This window comes from Myotis lucifugus, unplaced genomic scaffold (assembly GCF_000147115.1).
Source record: "Myotis lucifugus unplaced genomic scaffold, Myoluc2.0 scaffold_166, whole genome shotgun sequence".
In the NCBI taxonomy this organism is placed as follows: Eukaryota; Metazoa; Chordata; class Mammalia; order Chiroptera; family Vespertilionidae; genus Myotis; species Myotis lucifugus.
In genome coordinates this window covers 1,950,550-1,969,979 of record NW_005871214.1, presented here as the reverse complement: position 1 = coordinate 1,969,979, position 19,430 = coordinate 1,950,550, and the positions used below count along the sequence as shown (strand labels likewise).

The 19,430-nt window shown below is 35.9% G+C and overlaps 1 protein-coding gene across 1 annotated transcript in view; it reads left to right on the top strand.

Moving 5' to 3' along the window:
- Window positions 1-19,430, top strand: part of SLC38A6 (solute carrier family 38 member 6) — a 65,415-nt gene that overhangs the window by 34,025 nt on the left and 11,960 nt on the right. The window contains exons 6-9 of the mRNA XM_006096035.3: window positions 4,896-4,974; window positions 14,212-14,288; window positions 14,768-14,826; window positions 19,259-19,324. Coding sequence (XP_006096097.1) covers window positions 4,896-4,974; window positions 14,212-14,288; window positions 14,768-14,826; window positions 19,259-19,324 — 281 coding nt within the window. The remainder of the gene's footprint in view (window positions 1-4,895; window positions 4,975-14,211; window positions 14,289-14,767; window positions 14,827-19,258; window positions 19,325-19,430) is intronic.

The following is a 19,430-nucleotide window of genomic DNA, read 5'->3' as shown; positions in this document are numbered from 1 at the left end:
TGTGTTTGTGTACTATTTTTTTTAAATATATTTTATTGATTTTTTACAGAGAGGAAGGGAGAGAGATAGTTAGAAACATCGATGAGAGAGAAACATCAACCAGCTGCCTCCTGCACATCTCCTACTGGGGATGTGCCCGCAACCCAGGTACATGCCCTTGACCGGAATCGAACCTGGGACCTTTCAGTCCGCAGGCCGATGCTCTATCCACTGAGCCAAACCGGTTTTGGCTTTAAATATTTTTTTTTAAAAATATATTTTATTGATTTTTGTGTACTATTTTGAGTAGGGATAGATTTTCAGTGGTATTTGAACATTTAATAGAAACACCTGGTTAATAAGAAAGACATGTTGAATATAATAAACTAGTTGCAATCTGTGACTAAAAACATGTTTGAAGTAAAATTGAACCTCTTTTAGACAAAAGCAAAGTTATTATTTCCTCCCATAGTACATCTGTTTAGGGCTGGCTGACTAATCCTTTAAGAAGTTGCTGAACTTCCTCCAAGTGCTGAAAACCTAATTCTGTTTTAAAAATAGCTGTGTGTAATTTTATCTTCATATGTGTATTTTAAGTGTTTAACAAAAAGGTAATTATTTTTGTAAACTAATGATTTCTTAGACCCAAACTCCAACTGAGGCCTTTTGTATGTATATATATTTGTGTGTGTGTGTGTGTGTGTGTGTGTGTGTGTAGAGTGACCCTGCTTTTTTTTTTTTTCTTTTTTTTTTTTTAAAGGAGTCCTGGGAAAAATAGTCCATAAGAGTACAAAGTTTGCGGGAAGAGGGGTTGGTTTTCATTTTAATTTTTTAAAATTTCAATATAGTGTTAATATCTCAGACATGTGAAATAGGAAACTTTCTTTTCTGAACTATAACAATAGTTGTTGATACAGTAGAATCATAGTGGCAGAGTCCTATCCATAGTATCCTATTAGGTAGAGTCCTACCATGAAACTCATTAGCTTGTCTGAGGAATCTTGTACTAATTACTTCACTAAGCCAGCTCACAAAAATGAAATGAATTATGCTGAAAATACATTTCAATATGAAATGAACATTATAAGTGATCTTACTAGTAAAGCTTCTAATTAATTTTCTATGTTGTTTAAATTCTTTAATTTCTTTGAACCCAAATGTTAAACACAACATTCAGACACAATTTACTGTAAATGCTGATGATAAAAGAAAAAAGAACAGCCCTGGGGAGTGGTTCTCTTGATAGACTTCCTTTTTCTTTGCTGTGGTGGATTTCTTCACTTGGTGCCCGCACTTTCCCATAGCAGAGTAGTTAAGTGCAAGTTTCTCAAGCCAGACTGGCTTCTCCCACCATCCCTAGCTTGGGCAAGTTACTCCTTTGTGCCTTCATTTCTTCATCTGTGAAATAAATAATTCTGCGTTTCAGGTCTGTGGTGAAGGTTAAGTGAGGAAATAACGTAGAGATCACTTAGAACACAGTCAAGCATACACTAGGCACCCCAAACCAAACATGCTTGCTGTTCTCACACTTCTCCCTTTCCCCTTTCCTCTGCTTCTGACGTCGCTCCCCTCAACCTCCATGCTGCCAACTCATGTGTTTCTCTTTATGATTAGACAACCAATATCAATACCTTTCCACTTGCTATGGCCTAATCAAATTTTACCCTATTTTAGTCATTTCTTAATATAAGAGTTGCTTTTCCCACATGGTTTTTAAAGAATACTTTCAACTTCTGTGTTTTGATTAGGTTCACAGATTTTTTGAATTTTCTTCCCAGGATAGTTTCCATGAAATGAATTCTATTAGTTATGTTTAAAATGAATGAGAAAAGAATACCTATTTAGTTAATGCGGTGAAACGAAATGTAATGGTTGAATACCTGTCATCAAGGTATGTCTTCTAGCACTAATTCTGGCTTTGGTAGTGTGTAGGCCAGAACCACTTAACTATAACCATGGCACTTATGGATGACCCTGTTACAGCTATTAATTTAGATTACAATATTGGTGTGTCTTGTATCAGGAGTGTATGCTATGTATCAATGTCAGCAAATATCACTTACAAATTCTTGCTTGTGACCTGTCTCTAAGATGTCTTTAAACACTTCCTTATGCCATTAATATAAGACATGAGACAAAAGGTGTGACAGGCAGCTTTTTGATCAAGTGAACCTTTTGGTTAAAAATCAATGGATATGTGAACTTTCTTATTGATATCATATCTTTACTAGTAAAATTTTTTCCAGTTTACTTTACTGAGCTGATTGTTCTTTTCATGTGAATCTAATGAAGATGTATTTCCTAACTTAATGTATATTCTTGTTTCCTTTCTGTATTATATATAATATATTAAGGTGCTAGTCCTTGCATGAAAGTTTACTTGTAGTTAAAAAAATAATTTAGTGGAAAGTATAGTGTCTTTCTTTGTTTTACTTGCTTAGTCATGAGTTCTGTGGTTCTGTAGCTCTTAAAACAAGCACCAGCAGTCTCTAAGAAGCAGTATTTTGCTTGTCTTATCATATATTTATATCTTGTATGCTGAGATATTTTTTTGAGAGAGAAATGTTTATATTTCTTGAAATATACATGATTCTTCAGACTGGAATCTAATGAAATAGGACACCCATTTGAAAACCAAAGAGTTAAAGCTACAACAGAGGATAAAAGTGATCAAATGATTAGCCAGAGGCTAATAGAAATTCTGGGAAGAATGACAGATTGTATATTAGAAAGAAATATGATCTCATATTCATTGAAGCTTTTTACAGCTAAAGATCTAAAAGAAATAATAGAAAATTACTGAAAGAGATGAATGTCTGAAACTTTAGAAATCCATGGAGTGTTGGATTAATCCAAGCAAGAAAGACTGATGGGCAGATAATAAATTACATTGTGTAGGAAGTCTGCATTCCTTGTTTTCAAGGTTGTTTTTTTTTTTCCTGGCAAGATATATTTAAGTAGCTCTAGGCCAGTTTCAGAAAATTCTGTTCATGATTTTTATTATCACACCATATGTGTATGATTCTTTGGAATAGATAAAGTATAAACAGAGACTTCAAATCCTTGAGTGGAAAAAATTAAACCTTCCTTCTGTACCAAATTAATAGCAAGTGTTTCCTTATGAGAGTGTAAGCAATATAGAACACCTTTTCTTGTACAATCCCATAAGTAAAGGAGAGTTTGAAGAAATGTACCGTACTGCTGCCTGGAAAAAGCTGTACTTCAACAGTTGTCCTTCTGCCGGAGAAAACGAATGGTCATAAACTGGAAAAGGTGTATATGTACATTTTCATTACAAAGAAGTGGTTACTTACTTAACTGTTCCAAATTTTACTTTGCCATAGGTACATGTTATTTTACTTAAAAAATTGAGTGTATGTTTGTGTGTGTAATTATTGCTTTTTCATATAAATTTATACACAAAGTAGTACAGAGTCTTTTTTTTCTCTCCAGGGTTAAGTGATCACACAGCATTATAATAATTGTTCAGGAGTCCAGCTACTTTTAAATATGTTGATTGAGAAATATATATTCTTCTTCTTAAACTATTTGAACCTTTTAATCAGTTTCCCCCCATATTTTTGCTATGAAGGCCTGGCATTCATTTGTGTTCTTAGTTTTTGTAGGTTTAGGGAGAAAGTGAAGTGTTTCCTGAAATATCTATATTATAAAAGGCCAGGGGCCTTAACGCTGTAACGACCAAATGACCAGTCATCAGGAGGTGCATGGAGCACCTCTCGGGCCCTCCCTCCACGCTGTCCCCCGCATACCCCACCCCCCGGGTGCCAGCAGCGTCGGCAGAGCATTGTGGGGCCCTGGCAGTGTCCATGGAACGTCGCGGGGCACCAGCAGCATCTGCAGAGTCGCGGGGCAGCGAACATGGCCCTGATGGCAGGCTAGGCCTAGGGGACCCTACACATGCACGATTTAATCGTGCACTGGGCTTCTAGTATATAAATAATAAAATTAATGTACACTCTTTATTCTTCATGGACATATTCTTGTTGGCTCTTTTTTCTTCCTTCCTTCCTTTCTTTCTTTTTGGTTAATCCTTACCTGAAGATATTTTTTCCATTTTTTTTTTATGAGCAAGTGGAAGGGAGGGAGGGAGGAAGAGAAAGGGAGAGAAACATCAATGTGAGGGAGACACATTGATTGGTTGACTCCCGCACCCACCCAACCAGGGCCAGGAACCTGCAATCCAGGTACATGCTCTTGACCTGGAATCGAACCCATGACCCTTCAGTGCGGGGACTGATACTTCAACCACTGAGGCACACTAGTCAGGGCTCTTTCTCAATATATATTTAACCTATGGGGGAAAGAGATTATTTCTCTGTGAAACTGAAATTTTGACTCCAGATCACCTGGGTTTCTATGTACTTAAGCATTTAAGCTTAATTATTTGCCTTGAACTTGAAATGTAAGCAAAGGATACTTAATGAATTTACAATTATTCTTTTTTTTTAAAATATATTTTATTGATTTTTTTACAGAGAGTAAGGGAGAGAGATAGAGAGGTAGAAACATCGATGAGAGAGAAACATCAGAAACATCGATCAGCTGCCTCCTGCACATCTCCTACTGGGGATGTGCCCGCAACCCAGGTACATGCCCTTGACCGGAATCGAACCTGGGACCCTTGAGTCCGCAGGCCGACACTCTATCCACTGAGCCAAACCGGTTTTGGCTACAATTATTCTTCTCTACAGAGTTATTTATCTGCATTCCCAGTATATAGATCTCTCTCTCCATATATATATGTGTGTGTGTGTATCTTTGAGGACAGTGCAGTATAAGTTAATCTTCCACATAGCCCTAATAGATACCTGTGTTTCTGGATAAATTCTTCTTTAAGTGATAGAATCTTAAAGATGATAGAATTCTAACAGGAATTCTTTTTGTTCTTTTTGCAGCTATGTCATCTTATCTTTTAATTATTAAGACAGAGCTTCCTGCAGCTATTTCAGAATTTTTGTCTGGAGACTATAGTGGGTAAGAAAAAATACTTCACATGTGTCCACTTATTTACTAGTTCAATAAGTATTTATTAAGCTAGTGGGAAGTAAAACAAATGTAGTCCCTGCCCACAAGACACTTACATATTAGGCAGGGGCAGAGCAGTCATGGAGGAGAAAACACTCAGCAGACGTTTATTGGTGATCCATTATGTATGAAGCTCTGAGCCATGAGCCCTTTGAAAGGCCAGGTGTAACCCTTACAGTCTGTGAGGGTGGGATAGGGCAGGACAGGTTTGAGCTAGATCTTAGAGAAGGGTAAAGGAGAAATTTCTGGGGATATGCAAGATTGGGATGGGGGAATGTAGAAAAAGACTGAAAGTACTGATAGTAAAGGCCAGCAAAGGATGGAGTGGATAAAACCGCTGTCACTTTTCAGCCAGCTATCATGATAAAGATAAATCATATTAATAAAGTTATAGCCATACTTATGTGAGATTCCTATTATAAAGCATGATTTAAAAAATTATTTTCAAAGATTGTTTTTTAACAGTGTTATAAACAGTACTAAACCACATCATACCCCCTTTTCTCCTTATTTTAAAAACACTGTGCTGTAAAGACTGTTGACTCATTTCTTTTTATAGGGGAAAAACAAATTAATTATACTTTTCCTTTCACTACATAGAACAAGAAATTTTGAGAAAAATAAACTTAAAAAGACAGAATACATTTTTTTGTCATCAAGTTATTTTATATAATTTATAAACAACAACAACCTGTCAGACTTTTAGATTTAAGTATTTGGTTGTTTTGCTCTAATATTTGAACTTAATCTGGATTAAAGAGCAAGTTTTCAAAATGTAGTTTTTAGCGTTTACAACTTGGTTTATATGAAAGAATTCTCCTTAGATAACTGTAAATACATATTTATAAGGAAAGTATGTATACTTTATTTTTTCATCAACTTTATTGGGGTGACATTGGTTAATAAAAAGTATGGTATACTTTAGATCTAACTAAGAACTGTCAAGAAAATGTGGTTGAAAAAAGTTCTTAATGATGTTTCATTATCAGAAATATTGTGCCTTAATATAGTACATTATTAGTTCACAAGGTTTCCTCATTCATTATCACATTTGATGCTCACCAGTACCTTTTTTATCTACAGCTTTACACAGTTACTTTTAATTTTTATGATCTTACTTTGATAAATAATTCCTATAATAAATAGCTATGAGGAAATCACTTTTGTACTTGCAGTAAAAATATTGCAGACAACTTTTATTACTCAAAAAGTTCTATGTGATAAATTTCTTTTATAATACAGGGCTAAGAACTCTAGGCAATATGAGGTAAAATAAAGACTGTTAAACCAAGAGTAAGGAGGTGTGTGTCCTACCCATTTCATATTCAGAAACATCAGGAAATTAATTTAACTTCTTTTCACCATAAAAGACTTAGGTTTCTTCACCTGCTATAATACTAGCAGTACTATATTGCCTTCTTAAAAAAGTTGTTGGGAAAATCAAATAAAATATTGTATGTATATGTGCTTTTGTAAGTTGATAGCATAGTGTAAATATGCAGAATTAGAAGAAAAGAAATTTCAATAGTGTCTGTATTAAAGATGATTTTTTCTTATTTGCTCTGCTTGCCTGGAAGGTCAGAGTCAAATTTGAATGTTAATCCTGATAGTTGTCATACACGTGTTTTCTTTCTTTTCCTTGGTCCTGAATTGGGTCACTTCTATACACATTTTAAAAAATGTTTTTTATTGATTTGAGAGAGAGAGAGAGATAAAAACATCAATGACGAGAGAGAATCATTGATCGGCTGCCTTCTGCATGCCCCCTACTGGTAATTGAGCCTGCAACCCGGGCATGTGCCCTGACTGGGAATCGAACTGGGACCTCCTGGTTTATAAGTTGAAGCTCAACCAGCCGGGCATATTCACAGTTTTTTGTGTGTGTTTTTTTTAAATATTTTATTGATTTTTTTACAGAGAGGAAGGGAGAGGGATAGAGTTAGAAACATCGATAAGAGAGAAACATCGATCAGCTGCCTCCTGCACACCCCGCACTGGGGATGTGCCGCAACCAAGGTACATACCCTTGACCTGAATCAAACCTAGGACCCTTCAGTCCGCAGGCTGACGCTCTATCCACTGAGCCAAACCTGTTAGGGCAATATTCACAGTTTTTTATTGTTATATGTGTTTGTGCAAAGAGGAATAATAAAAATACATATAAAATTAAGGTAGTATATGACAGAACTGATTTTAAAACGTAGGTCTTCTTTCTCTAAAAGTGGTACTTTTACCATAGCTTCAGTTTAAATCAGTTGCCATTTTTTTTTTTTCTGGCTTGTTTAAAAAAATAAAAATTAATTCCCATCTCACTTATATTAATAGAAAATTGATAAAAATGTTACTTTTACATGTCACACATGAACTTTTAAAATTATATACTTCAGCCCTAACCGGTTTGGCTCAGTGGATAGAGCGTCGGCCTGCGGACTCAAGGGTCCCAGGTTCGATTCCGGTCAAGGGCATGTACCTTGGTTGCAGGCACATTCCCAGTGGGGAGTGTGCGGGAGGCAGCTGATCGATGTTTCTCTCTCATTGATGTTTCTAGCTCTCTATCCTTCTCCCTTCCTCTCTGTAAAAAATCAATAAAATATATTTTAAAAAATTATATACTTCAAAATACTGTATCCAATTTGCATAATCTCTGTTATGAAGTTTTAAAATTGCATATTTAACAGCTTTAATGTTTAAAATCTAATATATATTTGCTTATTTTGGATTTCAAATTTTTGAAAAAATTAATACGACTAATTATATTGGTTAGCATGCAGATAAATCATTAGTCTTTAAAGCTTAAAGCTGTAAAGTAAGAAACAAATGATAGGGTAATTTACTTAACTATCTAGGGTAGTTTATTTCTAGATAGAGTTACATAGCACTATTTCTTCTATGAGATCAATATGATATTGGTATGCTTTTATTTTAGAGTTTGACTTACAGTGACTTGCAGTTAAGATCTTTTAAGTGAGCTTATTTTCTGGGTTGTCTGTGAGATATGATGTACCTTTGTGAAACATAAACCTTTACAAAGATGTTATTGAAAAGAAACTTTATGTTCATAATATTCCACTTTCAAAAATTACTATTAGAAGTCAGAAGCTATAATACTTATACCAAACTATTATGAGACATCTATATTTTTCATAGAATAGTTTCTATTTTAAAAATCTATGTCTGTTAAAATGTGGAAGCTCTCTGTTAACATTTAATGATCTTGTCAGGGGAATATGATTGACACAATTAAGTTGTCTTGCATTTGAGTTACAAAATTGATATGGGATGTGAGTCAGATCCTAATTCAGAACATATGATACTCTTGTTCCATTCCATTCGAGAATGAAATTAAAGCAACTTATAAATAAATCTGGTTTTCATTAAAATATGGGGGAAAAAAGTCTGCATGCCAAAGCATTTGAAATATAGTTTAGGATTTATACTCTATATTTCATAGTTGGAACATTTTTATCATACAGGATTAAATCCACAGATCAAACAAGTTTTCTAGGAGGTATAAAACTTTTTACTCTAATTCTGTTAGCTTAAAGAGAAAGTATATTTATATATCACAGTAGGAAAACAGGAGTTCTGTTAGATAATTCTTTTTTCTCCCTCTCAGATTTAAGAGTAGGGTAAATCTAAAATCTTGATTTATAAAATATATTTATTTAATGTGTGCTTTTTGAGATTTCTTTTTACTGGTTTGTATTTTATAAGTTTAATCACTTCTGTTCTTTGGAAATATCCCTTGGAAAGAAAATTCAGTTGACTGACATGCATGTGAAATGTAAACTAACTTTACTGAGCATTACTGTATTGCCTTTATTATCAGCATTATGAATATAACTTAATAAGGGTAAGAAATAATTAATAACCAGCAGCCAAGCAGGGATAGAGAAATTATATTTTGAATACAGTTTTTTACATTAGGAATTAAGTCAATCTGGTAATGAGGTGAATAAAGGAAGCACAATGTTGAGAAAAATGAAGCAATATCTGGAAAATACAATAAACTCAAAGTGACTCCTCAAGAGTAGGGAGTATTTCCATTACTCTATCCCTAAGATCAGCATCATCCGTTTGCTGATTCTAATGACATATGAGATGAAGTTGTTGAGCCAGGTGATCTGTGAGGTGCTGTGACTGATTCTGAGTTACTGCTGGGAGGGGTGAAGTTATCTCAGACCTCAGTTCAGTGCTGTGGGCAGTCATGTGGCTTCTATGATGAGTAAATTGTGATTTGAAATAGTATAACATTATACAGTATAATATAATGGTATAAATTATAAAGTTCAGGATTCCGAAGTGCTCCTTTATGCAACAGAACAGAGTCTGGTCCTGAGGATTAAGGTGCTCCCTTCACTGCTCTGCCCTCCTGACGGCAGGGAACGCAGGACTAACTGCAGGATCTGCCTTGGTGCTGCTCTGGCCTCTCCTCCCGGCGCTGCCACTGTCTGGGTCTGATTGAGTCCCAGACGAGGGAGATTTCAGGCCCAGAGCCTGGGCTCTTCGCCAGCTTAAGAAGTTTAGTTGCCAGGTGTTCTTCAGTGAGGGATATTTTGAAGTTTCCACTCTGATACTACCTATTTAAGAGTGGCGAGAAGATGAACGTGCCAAGTATCATTTGTATTGTTAATATGTGTCTTCTCTTAGGACCTCCTGCATACCAGGAATTGAGGGGCATGTGAATGAAAATGCAGAGAGCACAGCTTCAAGTCCATTAGACCTAGAAATACGTGTACATAGGCTTTAGTTTCTGGCACTTGCATTTTCTAAAGACATGAATTAGGGTGGAGAAGGGAAAGTTATGTTCACAGTGCTATTTATTTTTATTGATTTCAAAGAGGCAGGGAGAGGGAGAGAGATAGAAACATCAATGATGAGAGGGAATCATCGATTGGCTGCTTCCTGCACAGCTCCCCATCCCCCGCCACACACACACACTGGGGATCAAGCCTGAAACCCAGGCATGTGCCCTGATCAGGAATCAAACTGGGACCCACTAGTTCATAGGTCGTCAACCACTGAGCCACACCGGCCAGGCTTCACAGTGCTATTTCTGCTATTGCTCCTTTTCCAGTCCTGTTAAAGAGGAAGTTGTCAGCACCCAATAGTACCCATTAAAGATACATAGAGAGGATTTCCTCATACACCAGGGTGTAAAAAGAGACACAGTGAATGAATCATGAAGTCCATGTTAGAAGCTAGGGTTGAAACCATGCAGAGGAACACCTTTTCTCCTATTTTCTTTCTTTCATTCATTCATTCTTAATTGAGATAAATTGACATATAACATTGTGTAAGTTTAAAGTATACAGTGTGTTGATTTGATACAATTATATATTGCAAGTAGAGGCCCTGTGCATGAATTCGTGCATGGGTGGAGTCCCTCTGTGGCCTGGAGGGATCAGGCTGAAACCCTCAGTCCAACGCTGCCTGCAGCTCCTACTGCCGCTCCTGATCATCCCGGCCCCCCTGTGCCTGCCGCAGGCTCGTGCCCAATCAGTCCCGATTGTGAGAGGCTCATGCTGCGGCAGCAGCGCTCACCAACCATGAGCCTTGCACCTGGCACCCTCCCAAGGGGAGTGGCCTGTGGGATCAGGCTGAAACCGGCTCTCCAACATCCCCCGAGGGGTCCTGGATTGCGAGAGGGTGCAGGTCAGGCTGAGGGACCCCACCGGTGCACAATCGGGCCGGGGAGGGACCATGGGAGGGCTCCAGGGCATGTCAGGCCCATCTCACTCAGTTCCGATCGGCCGGACCCCAGCAGCAAGCTAACCTACTGGTCAGAGCATCTGCCCCCTGGTGGTCAGTGCACGTAATAGCGACTGGTCGACCAGTTGACTTTCTGCCCCCTGGTGGTCAATGCACATCATAGCGAGTGGTTGAGCAGCCTTAGCATGTTACGTTTTGATTGGTTGGTTGGTCTATTTGCATATTACCCTTTTATTATATAGGACTAGAGGCCTGGTGCATGAAATTTGTGCACAGTTGGGGTCCCTTAGCCCAGCCTGCACCCTCTCCAATCTGGGACCCCTGTTTAAACCAGCAGTCAGACATCCCTCTCACAATTCAGGACCGCTGGTTCCTAACCGCTCACCTGCCTGCCTGCCTGATGCCCCTAAATGCTCCCCTGCCTGCCTGATCGCCTTTAACTGCCTCTGCCTGCCTGATTGCCCCTAACTGCCCTCCCCTGCCGGCCTCATCGCCACCAACTACCCTCCCCTGCCGGCCTGGTTGCCCCCAGCTGCCCTCCCCTGCTGGCCTGGTCGCCCCCAACTGCCCTCCCCTGCCGGTCTGGTTGCCCCTAACTTCTCTTCCCTGCTGGCATGATTGCCCTAAACTGCCTCTGCCTTGGCTCCCGCCACCATGGCTTTGTCCAGAAGGACATCCGGATGGATGTCAGTCTAATTAGCATATTACCCTTTTATTAGTATAGATATGATTACCACAGTGGTGGTGTTTAATGCCTCCATCATGTCACATCATTATCATTGTGTTTTGTGGTGAGAGCATTTAAGAGTTAGCCTCTTAGCAGCTTTCAAGTACATAATGCAGTACTGTTGACTGTAATCACAGTGTTGTGCATTAGACCCCCAGAACTTACTCATCTCTAACTGCAAGTTTGTACCCTTTGACCAACATCTCCTTGGTCCCCCTAACCCCCAGCCTTTAGGAATCACCATTCTTCTCTGTTTCTATGAGTTTAGGATGTTTTAGATTCCACATATAAGTGATATACAATATTTGTCTTTTTCTTTCTTACTCATCTTAGTATAATGCCCCTAAGGTCCATCCATGTTGTCACAAATAATAGGTTTCCTTCTTTCTCCTGGCTCAATAATATTTCATTATATATATCACATCTTCTTTATCCATCATCCATTGACAGACACTTAGGCTGTTTCCATATCTTGGCTATTGTGAATAATGCTGCAATAAACATGGGAGTGCAGATATCTTTTCATTTCCTTTGGATATATGCCCAGAAGTGGGATTGTTGGATCATATGGTAGTTCAATTTTTAGTTTTTTGAGGAGCTTCCATATTATTTTCCATAGTGGCTGAACCAATTTACAATCCCACCAGCAGTACACGAGGGTCCCTTTTCTCCACATCCTGGCCAACACTTATCTCTTATCTTTTTGATGATTCCTATTCTGACAGGTGTGTTGTCTTATTGTGTTTTGATTCTTATTTCCCTGGTGATTAGTGATGTTGAACACCTTTTCATGTACCCATTGGCTATTGGTATGTCTTCTTTGGAAAAATGTTCATTTTTTTCTGCCCATTTTTAAATCAGATTTTTTATTTATTTTTTTTGTAATTGAATTGTATGAGTTCTTTATATATTTTGGATATTAATTCCTTGTCAGATATATGGTTTGCAAATATTTTCTCCCATTCTGTAGATTGCTCTCCATTTTGTTGTTTCTTTTTCTATATAGGTTTTTAGTTCGATGTATTCCCACTTAATTTTGCTTTTGTTGCTTGTGCTTCTGGTGTCATATCCAAAAAATTGTTGCTAAGACATCAAGGAGCTTTCCCTCTATGTTTTCTTCTGAAGTTTTATGGTTTCAGATCTTACACTTAAGTCATTAATCTATTTTGAATTAATTTTTGTGAGTGGGAATTGAACTGTGACCTCCTAATTCGTAGGTCGATGTTCAAACATTGAGCAGCCTCATCGGCCGGGCTACTAAATTGTCTTTTTTAAAAAGCTGCTTAATATCCCATTGAATATGCTGTTATCGATATTTTTCTATTGTTGGATATATAGGATTTCCCCCAGCTATTTAATACTATAATGATGTATTCATAGCTTCATGCACATAGAATTCTTTATATTTAAGATTATTTTTGAGACTAAATTACCACATTTGCTTTGTTCTTGCTACATATTATCAATGTTTTTCTAGGAGATAGAACTAGATTGACAAAGTCACTGGCAACATATGAAGGACCAATTATGCTACATCTTCAAATTTTATGTTTAAAATAATTTTAGTGCCCAGCCAGTGTGGTTCAGTGGTAGAGCATTCATCTATGAACCTGGAGGTCACAGTTCGATTCCTGGCCAGACCACATGCCTGGGTTGTGGGTTTAATCCCAGTGTGGGGCATGCAGGAGACAGCCAATTTTCTCTCATTGTTGTTTCTATCTCTCTCTCTCTTCCTCCCTGAAATCAATAAAAATACATTTAAAAAATAAATAAAAAATAAATCTACTAGTTTAATTTCAACAGCCTCATTATTTCTTTAATTGCATTGGATTTTTCTTCATGTGTACTTCTTTCATGAGTTGTTTGTCCTTTACATACTAAAGTCTCTAGTATTAAAGTCTTGGGAAATTCATTCTAACTTTTTAAAACTTCTATAAGATATTTTATATTGAAAAATTAAAGGAACATATATGCAAACAAGGAGAAAATAAAATTGCTCGTATTGTTACCACACAGAAATATCTACTTTTTGTATTTTGAGTATATCCTTCTGATTTTTAAAAAATGTGCATCCACTTTTTTAAATAATTAAATATACCATCCCACTTTTTAACCTACCTTTTCTAATTCAGCATTCTAATGACTTATGAAAATTTTAATACTTTTTTTCTGGTAATCCATGTACTTTCCTGAAAGTTTGAAAAATATAAACTATAAAGAAGAAAAATTACCCATTATTCTACCACCTAGAGATAATGTCTACTGATTTATTGCAATTCCTTTCCATTTTTAATCTGTATTCTTCCTCAAAATTATAATCATGCTGTAAATATTTATTATGTTTACTGAATATTCATTATATTATTATATCTATGAAGTGATCTTTTATGAGTATCCCATAGTTCCATAATTTATTTTTAAATTGTCATGGTATTAGGTGTTTGTTTCCAATATTTATTATTATTTTCACCAGTTTTGTACACTCATTACTCCTCACCAACATTGCCTATCTTATTTTTTAAAATTATTTTCTAATTTGGTACTTGAAATGGCATCTCATTATTTTGATACATTTCTTAAATGTAAATTTATTAATAATAATATTAGGATCCCACAAGAACATAGCTTAACAAAAGGAAGTAGGCTTTTTGTAAGTGTGTGTGTGTGTGTGTGTGTGTGTGTGTGTGTACACAAACACTGGAGTCCTGCGCCTAAAATAGAATAGAATTATTTTTTTTTTCTAATAGGTCTTGGTATCTTGATGAACAAACACTACTAATAATCATTTGTGTTGTCATTCCTCTTGCTCTTCTTCCTAAAATAGGTAAGTCTTTGTTGAAGAGAACATTATTTGTTTAAAATAAAGTAAAAAGAAAGAAAGAAAATAATATTAAGGGGCTTTGGAAGTTCACAGTACCACATTTTTAGCAGAAGGGTGGTGGTTGTGCATAGTTTTGAACTTGGACTTATTTTAGGTTGTTCAGCCTTCAGCCCTGTCTAGTTAACCTATTACTTGGTTTGCAGTAGTATTTTGTCTGCCCCACTAAAATAAAATCTTTACAGTGGAACATTAAAGGGCAGCCTTTCCTTACAGTGTACCATTAGTGGTAAGCCAGTTCCAATTCTGCCGTACAGAGCTGCATAAATGATCTGTGACAGATAGTTGGAATGTTGTTATTCTCAATCCTAAGCCCCAGATACCAAGCACTGTAATAGAAAACATGCCCAAGATGTATAGCCTTAGCTGTACATTAGGATCATTTTCCTTATAAATTGTTTTTTATTTTTACTGTTATTTTACAGGCTTTCTTGGCTACACAAGTAGTTTATCATTTTTCTTTATGGTGTTCTTTGCTCTTGTGGTAAGTTTAAAATAATAGTGTATTGCTTATCTCCTCACTAAAACTGAACTCATTGTCTTAATGTCTTTTTTTTCTTTTAACTCTGTTTTGGGGAGGTATCCCATTTTATTTCAGTGTGTTATTCAAAGCACTTTTGTTTCACAAAATTATTTCCTCCATTTTATCTATTTTAAAGAGGCAAAGCTGGACCAGCATTTCAAGTTCAGTATCATTTGTGGTTAATTAGAAAGGAGAGCACACCATTCTGTTAAAACCTTAGATGGAGTGTAATTCTTTGTGTAGGTTGTGTAATCACTTTATTTCTGTACAATACTCTGTGTGTGTGTGTGTGTGTGTGTGTGTGTTGGGAGTATTCAATTATGAGAATCAGGCTGGTTCTAATCTGTAAAATGGTTTGATACTAGTTATCTTAATTATGAAACTTTGTTCCATTAATGACACAAGAGCTTCTGGGGCTTAACTGTTGAGATTTAGTAAGAACTGGGGTGTCTGAATTGTATCTGGTCTGGTTTATTCAGCATAGTTAGGTTCTCATAAAAATACTACTGCAAAGAAATATTTTTTTCACTGTGTAATACATTTTTTTCTTATATTTAAAAATTAGGAAAAATATCAGATGGTAAACTTACTATTTATAAAATAATCTCTTTAAAAGATACATGCTTAAATGACTTGATTAAACTTTTAAAATCATAAGCTTCATTAAACTCTCCCTTACTAATGAGAAATGAATAAAAGAAAAATGCCACCCAAAAGAGCAAGATAATACATCAGTAGTTAAATCATATTGCATAGCCAGATTTCCATGCGGTCAGACAATCTAAGATGCATTTAACTTAGTCTAAACTGATCTTCTGGGACACAAAGATAAAACAACTTCAGATTATTTTAAAGAGTGGAAGTGACGCTGGTTTCGGTGTACAGAAACAATTATACTTTAACGAATGCTCTTAAAACCAAAAATACTTAACAGTGTTTACATTTAATCATTTGTTGAACTTATCAAAAATTGTCTTTCCCCCTCAAATTGTATGACTTATATCTTACAAGTAAGTGAATTGAACATACACTTTCTTTTAGATTTTTTCTTTCAGTTATAGTGAGGTATAATTGCATACAGCACTGTATAAGTTTAAGATGCCCAGCATAATGTCTTGACTTACATATATTGTAAAATGATTACCACAATAAGTTTAGTTAGCATCCATGAACACACACTTTTTAGACCCCACAATGAAGAGGGAAACAATAAATATTTTCATCATAATTTGATTGTTGAGAAGCATCTACATGGTTAGGAGTAGCCTGTGTATGCAAATAAACATATGGATATTAAGAGAGAATTAGCATAGTTAACAATGAATTTTCCCTCGCAGATGATTGGCATTCCAAACTTTGCATCGGTAGGATTAGTTTGATTTTTCTAGCCAGTAGTTTGAAGCAGGTGAAATGTATTCATATGATATGTCTGTTGTACATAGTTTTCACAGTACTCATTTGTCATTGCAGATACTCTTTAATTCGATGCAGGTTTCTACTGTAGCAGTCATATGGAAAAATACCCTTATTTTGCATTTACTGTACTGCTTTATAAACCATCTGCTCACATTTTTACTTGTGAGCACAATTACAATTTGGTCTACAATGGGATGACGAAGACACTGTATTTTTTTTTTAAGAAATACCCCTTTTAATTGGCATATTTATTTTAGAGTCTCTAAGTATTAGGTTTTGAATACATAGTGGTTAGGGAAAAGGCACATGTATGTAATTCCCCCCAAATTTTTAAAAGATGCCAATTTTTCATTAATTGTTTTTGTCTGTATGTGTTTGCAAATCGGTATACCATTTATATTACACTAAAAAAAATCAAGAAAACACTTATTCTCTTAAATTACACTCTATAAAAAAGCAGATCAAAACCTATAATTTTATCTGTTGTCCCACATCCATATTTTTCATAAAAATTTTAACAAAATTTTGCTCCCCTCTGAAATATCTAAAAATTTTTAAAATATTTATTTTAACAGTGGCTTAGAATGACAATAACCAGATGGATTACCTTTTTTGGTCCATTTTAGAACACAAATGTATTTCTAGTCTTTCTAAAAGTTCTGTCTGGAGTACAGATTAGTATTCTAAGAAATATTTTAATAAGTGGTAAATCAAAATAGTGAACTATTTGAAAGGATTTTAGTCAGATGCTTTCCTTCTGCTGAGCACTGTGTTAGGCATGTGGGAGTTTAACTTGGACCCAGCTCTAAGGGTCAGTCAATTGTGTAGATGAGATAAGATAAATTTATTAGAAAACAAGTAGATAGAGAACAATATAGGCAATACATAAGTATTGATTTATTTGCTTCAGAGTAAGAATTGCAAGAGTTAAAGATCACTGAGAGCTAGAGTAAAGAAGGATGTGGAAGGAAATAAATGAGCGGAGCATTGAAAGATGGGGAAGACTGGGAGAAGAGTGAAAGAAGGGCCTTCTGTGCAATGGAAAGTATTTTAAATACTTAGTCATCTTTCCCCTGTCTTTCTAACTCCTGGGATTATCTTCTGACCATGTTCTGTCTTCGCTGAGCAAGGACTGCCTGTCACTCTTGGCTGTTGGGTATTTCCCCATTCCTGCCCTTACTTCTGGTGTGTAGGACATCACTTCTAACAACCCCAGCCCACTGGGGTTGGGATGGATCTCTGCAGAGATATTAGCTCTAGTAACTAATTTTATATCAATATAAAATCAGGTTGCTAATGATATTTTCTAATTAATGAAAAAATAATGATTATATTGCATTTTGGAGCATTGCTTTCAATATTTTGAATTGCAAGCCTCGTGATAACAGCTGAGAAAGTAAATGAGGTAGCTCACACATCAACTTATTGCAGTACTGGTACACAACAAATGCACCATAATGGTTGTTGCTGCCACCACCACCACTGGAGCAGGGCTAAAGAGACTAGCTTCTACCCCACCCATCCTTATATGATTATATTTAATGCACAAGTTTGATACAACCAAAAAGTAAAACAGCAGAGTAAAATAGTAACAAAAAACATGGTATATCATTTGCAATGCATGAGCAATGGTTAACATCTTTAGTTATAAACAAGCTCTTAAAATCCAGTGACACTATAATAATGCAAGGAAGCTGGAAAAATGAAATGAAAAAGTACAAGTGATGATTAAGCAGTGAGCAGATATGATTTTGCTGAGCAGTGATGGAGAATAACTTCTCTGCAGTGTCAGTCCTTTTAAACATACCAAGAAAAAGATGGTGAGATTGTTGCTTTTGATTTTTTTCTTCTCTCTTGGTAAGTTGACTATTCATTTTTATTACATATGGAAAACATATCTGGAAATGTCAAAGCAATTTTCCTAGTTTACCCTTATAATTCTCCCCCTCCCACCCCCTTGGGGAGGGTTTTAATTAAGAGTCATTCTTTAGTTTACTCATTAACTTAATCTTAAAGGTATATGTTTTCCTTAGATTTGTTTTATCACTATATAAAATCTTGGTTGAATTAGTTTGAATCCAAAGCTAGATAAATACCAAATAGGAATAGGAATAGGAGCAGTATTTACTTATTGGTCTCCTGCAAAGGACAAACGCTTCCTTTATTCTCCCTTGCCCCTTTGTATGCTGGGTTTCAGCCTAGAGCAAATATTTACAGAGTAATTATGTGCCCTGAAACAAGGGCAACAATGGCAATGTTGACACAACCACAACCTTAGGTCTAGGAACAGGATGGCCACAATTAAGAGTAAAATCCTGAGGGGGAAAAAAGAAAGAAAGAAAAGTAAAATTATGAAACATTTTTATGGATTATTTCTGGAAATTGGCATCCCTCTGGATTTTTTTTTATTTTTTAAATTTAAATTTTAACAGCTGGAATTCCCTAGCTATGTGCTTTTAGTCTTAGCCAGTTCTTTCCACATTCACTGAAAGTAATATAAGTTTGAAAAAAGCAAGGAGGGATAGTACTTATATATCAGAAATCTCTAAGTTCACCCTTTGCATAAGGTCTCTACTCACTTCTGCCTGTGGCCATTTCTAAAACAGCTGTTACTATTTCTCCATCTGCCACTGATGCCAGGTCCACAAATAACCGTATTCTTGTACCATTGTCACTAAAAACATTGTGTTCTCACTTTGAGTTGCACTTTTTTTTAATGCCCTGATGCTATTGGAATTTTGAAAGTTGACTTGAGAGTACTCTGAGTCTTTAATGGGGGAGATCCCCACTAAACAGATAGGCAGCTCCCAACCTCACCCCCACTGTAGGTGGCCCCACCCTGAGGGAAAATTATACGATCCAAGAATCTTCTGTTGGCTAGCATATGGTTTGGCATGGTGTTAGATTAATTGAAATAATTTCTTTTCATGAATTTTAGAAGAAATAATCTGATTGTTGATTCTACTTATTCTTACAGATAGTAATTAAAAAATGGTCCATCCCTTGTCCTCTGACATTAAATTGTAGAGAGCAGTACTTCCAGGTAATATTTTATATTTTCTTTTTAGTTTCTTTCTTTTTATTTTAAGCTAAAAAGAAAAAAATCAGGCTAATATCTTTTTTTTCTAATAAATGGAAAAGTAATGACT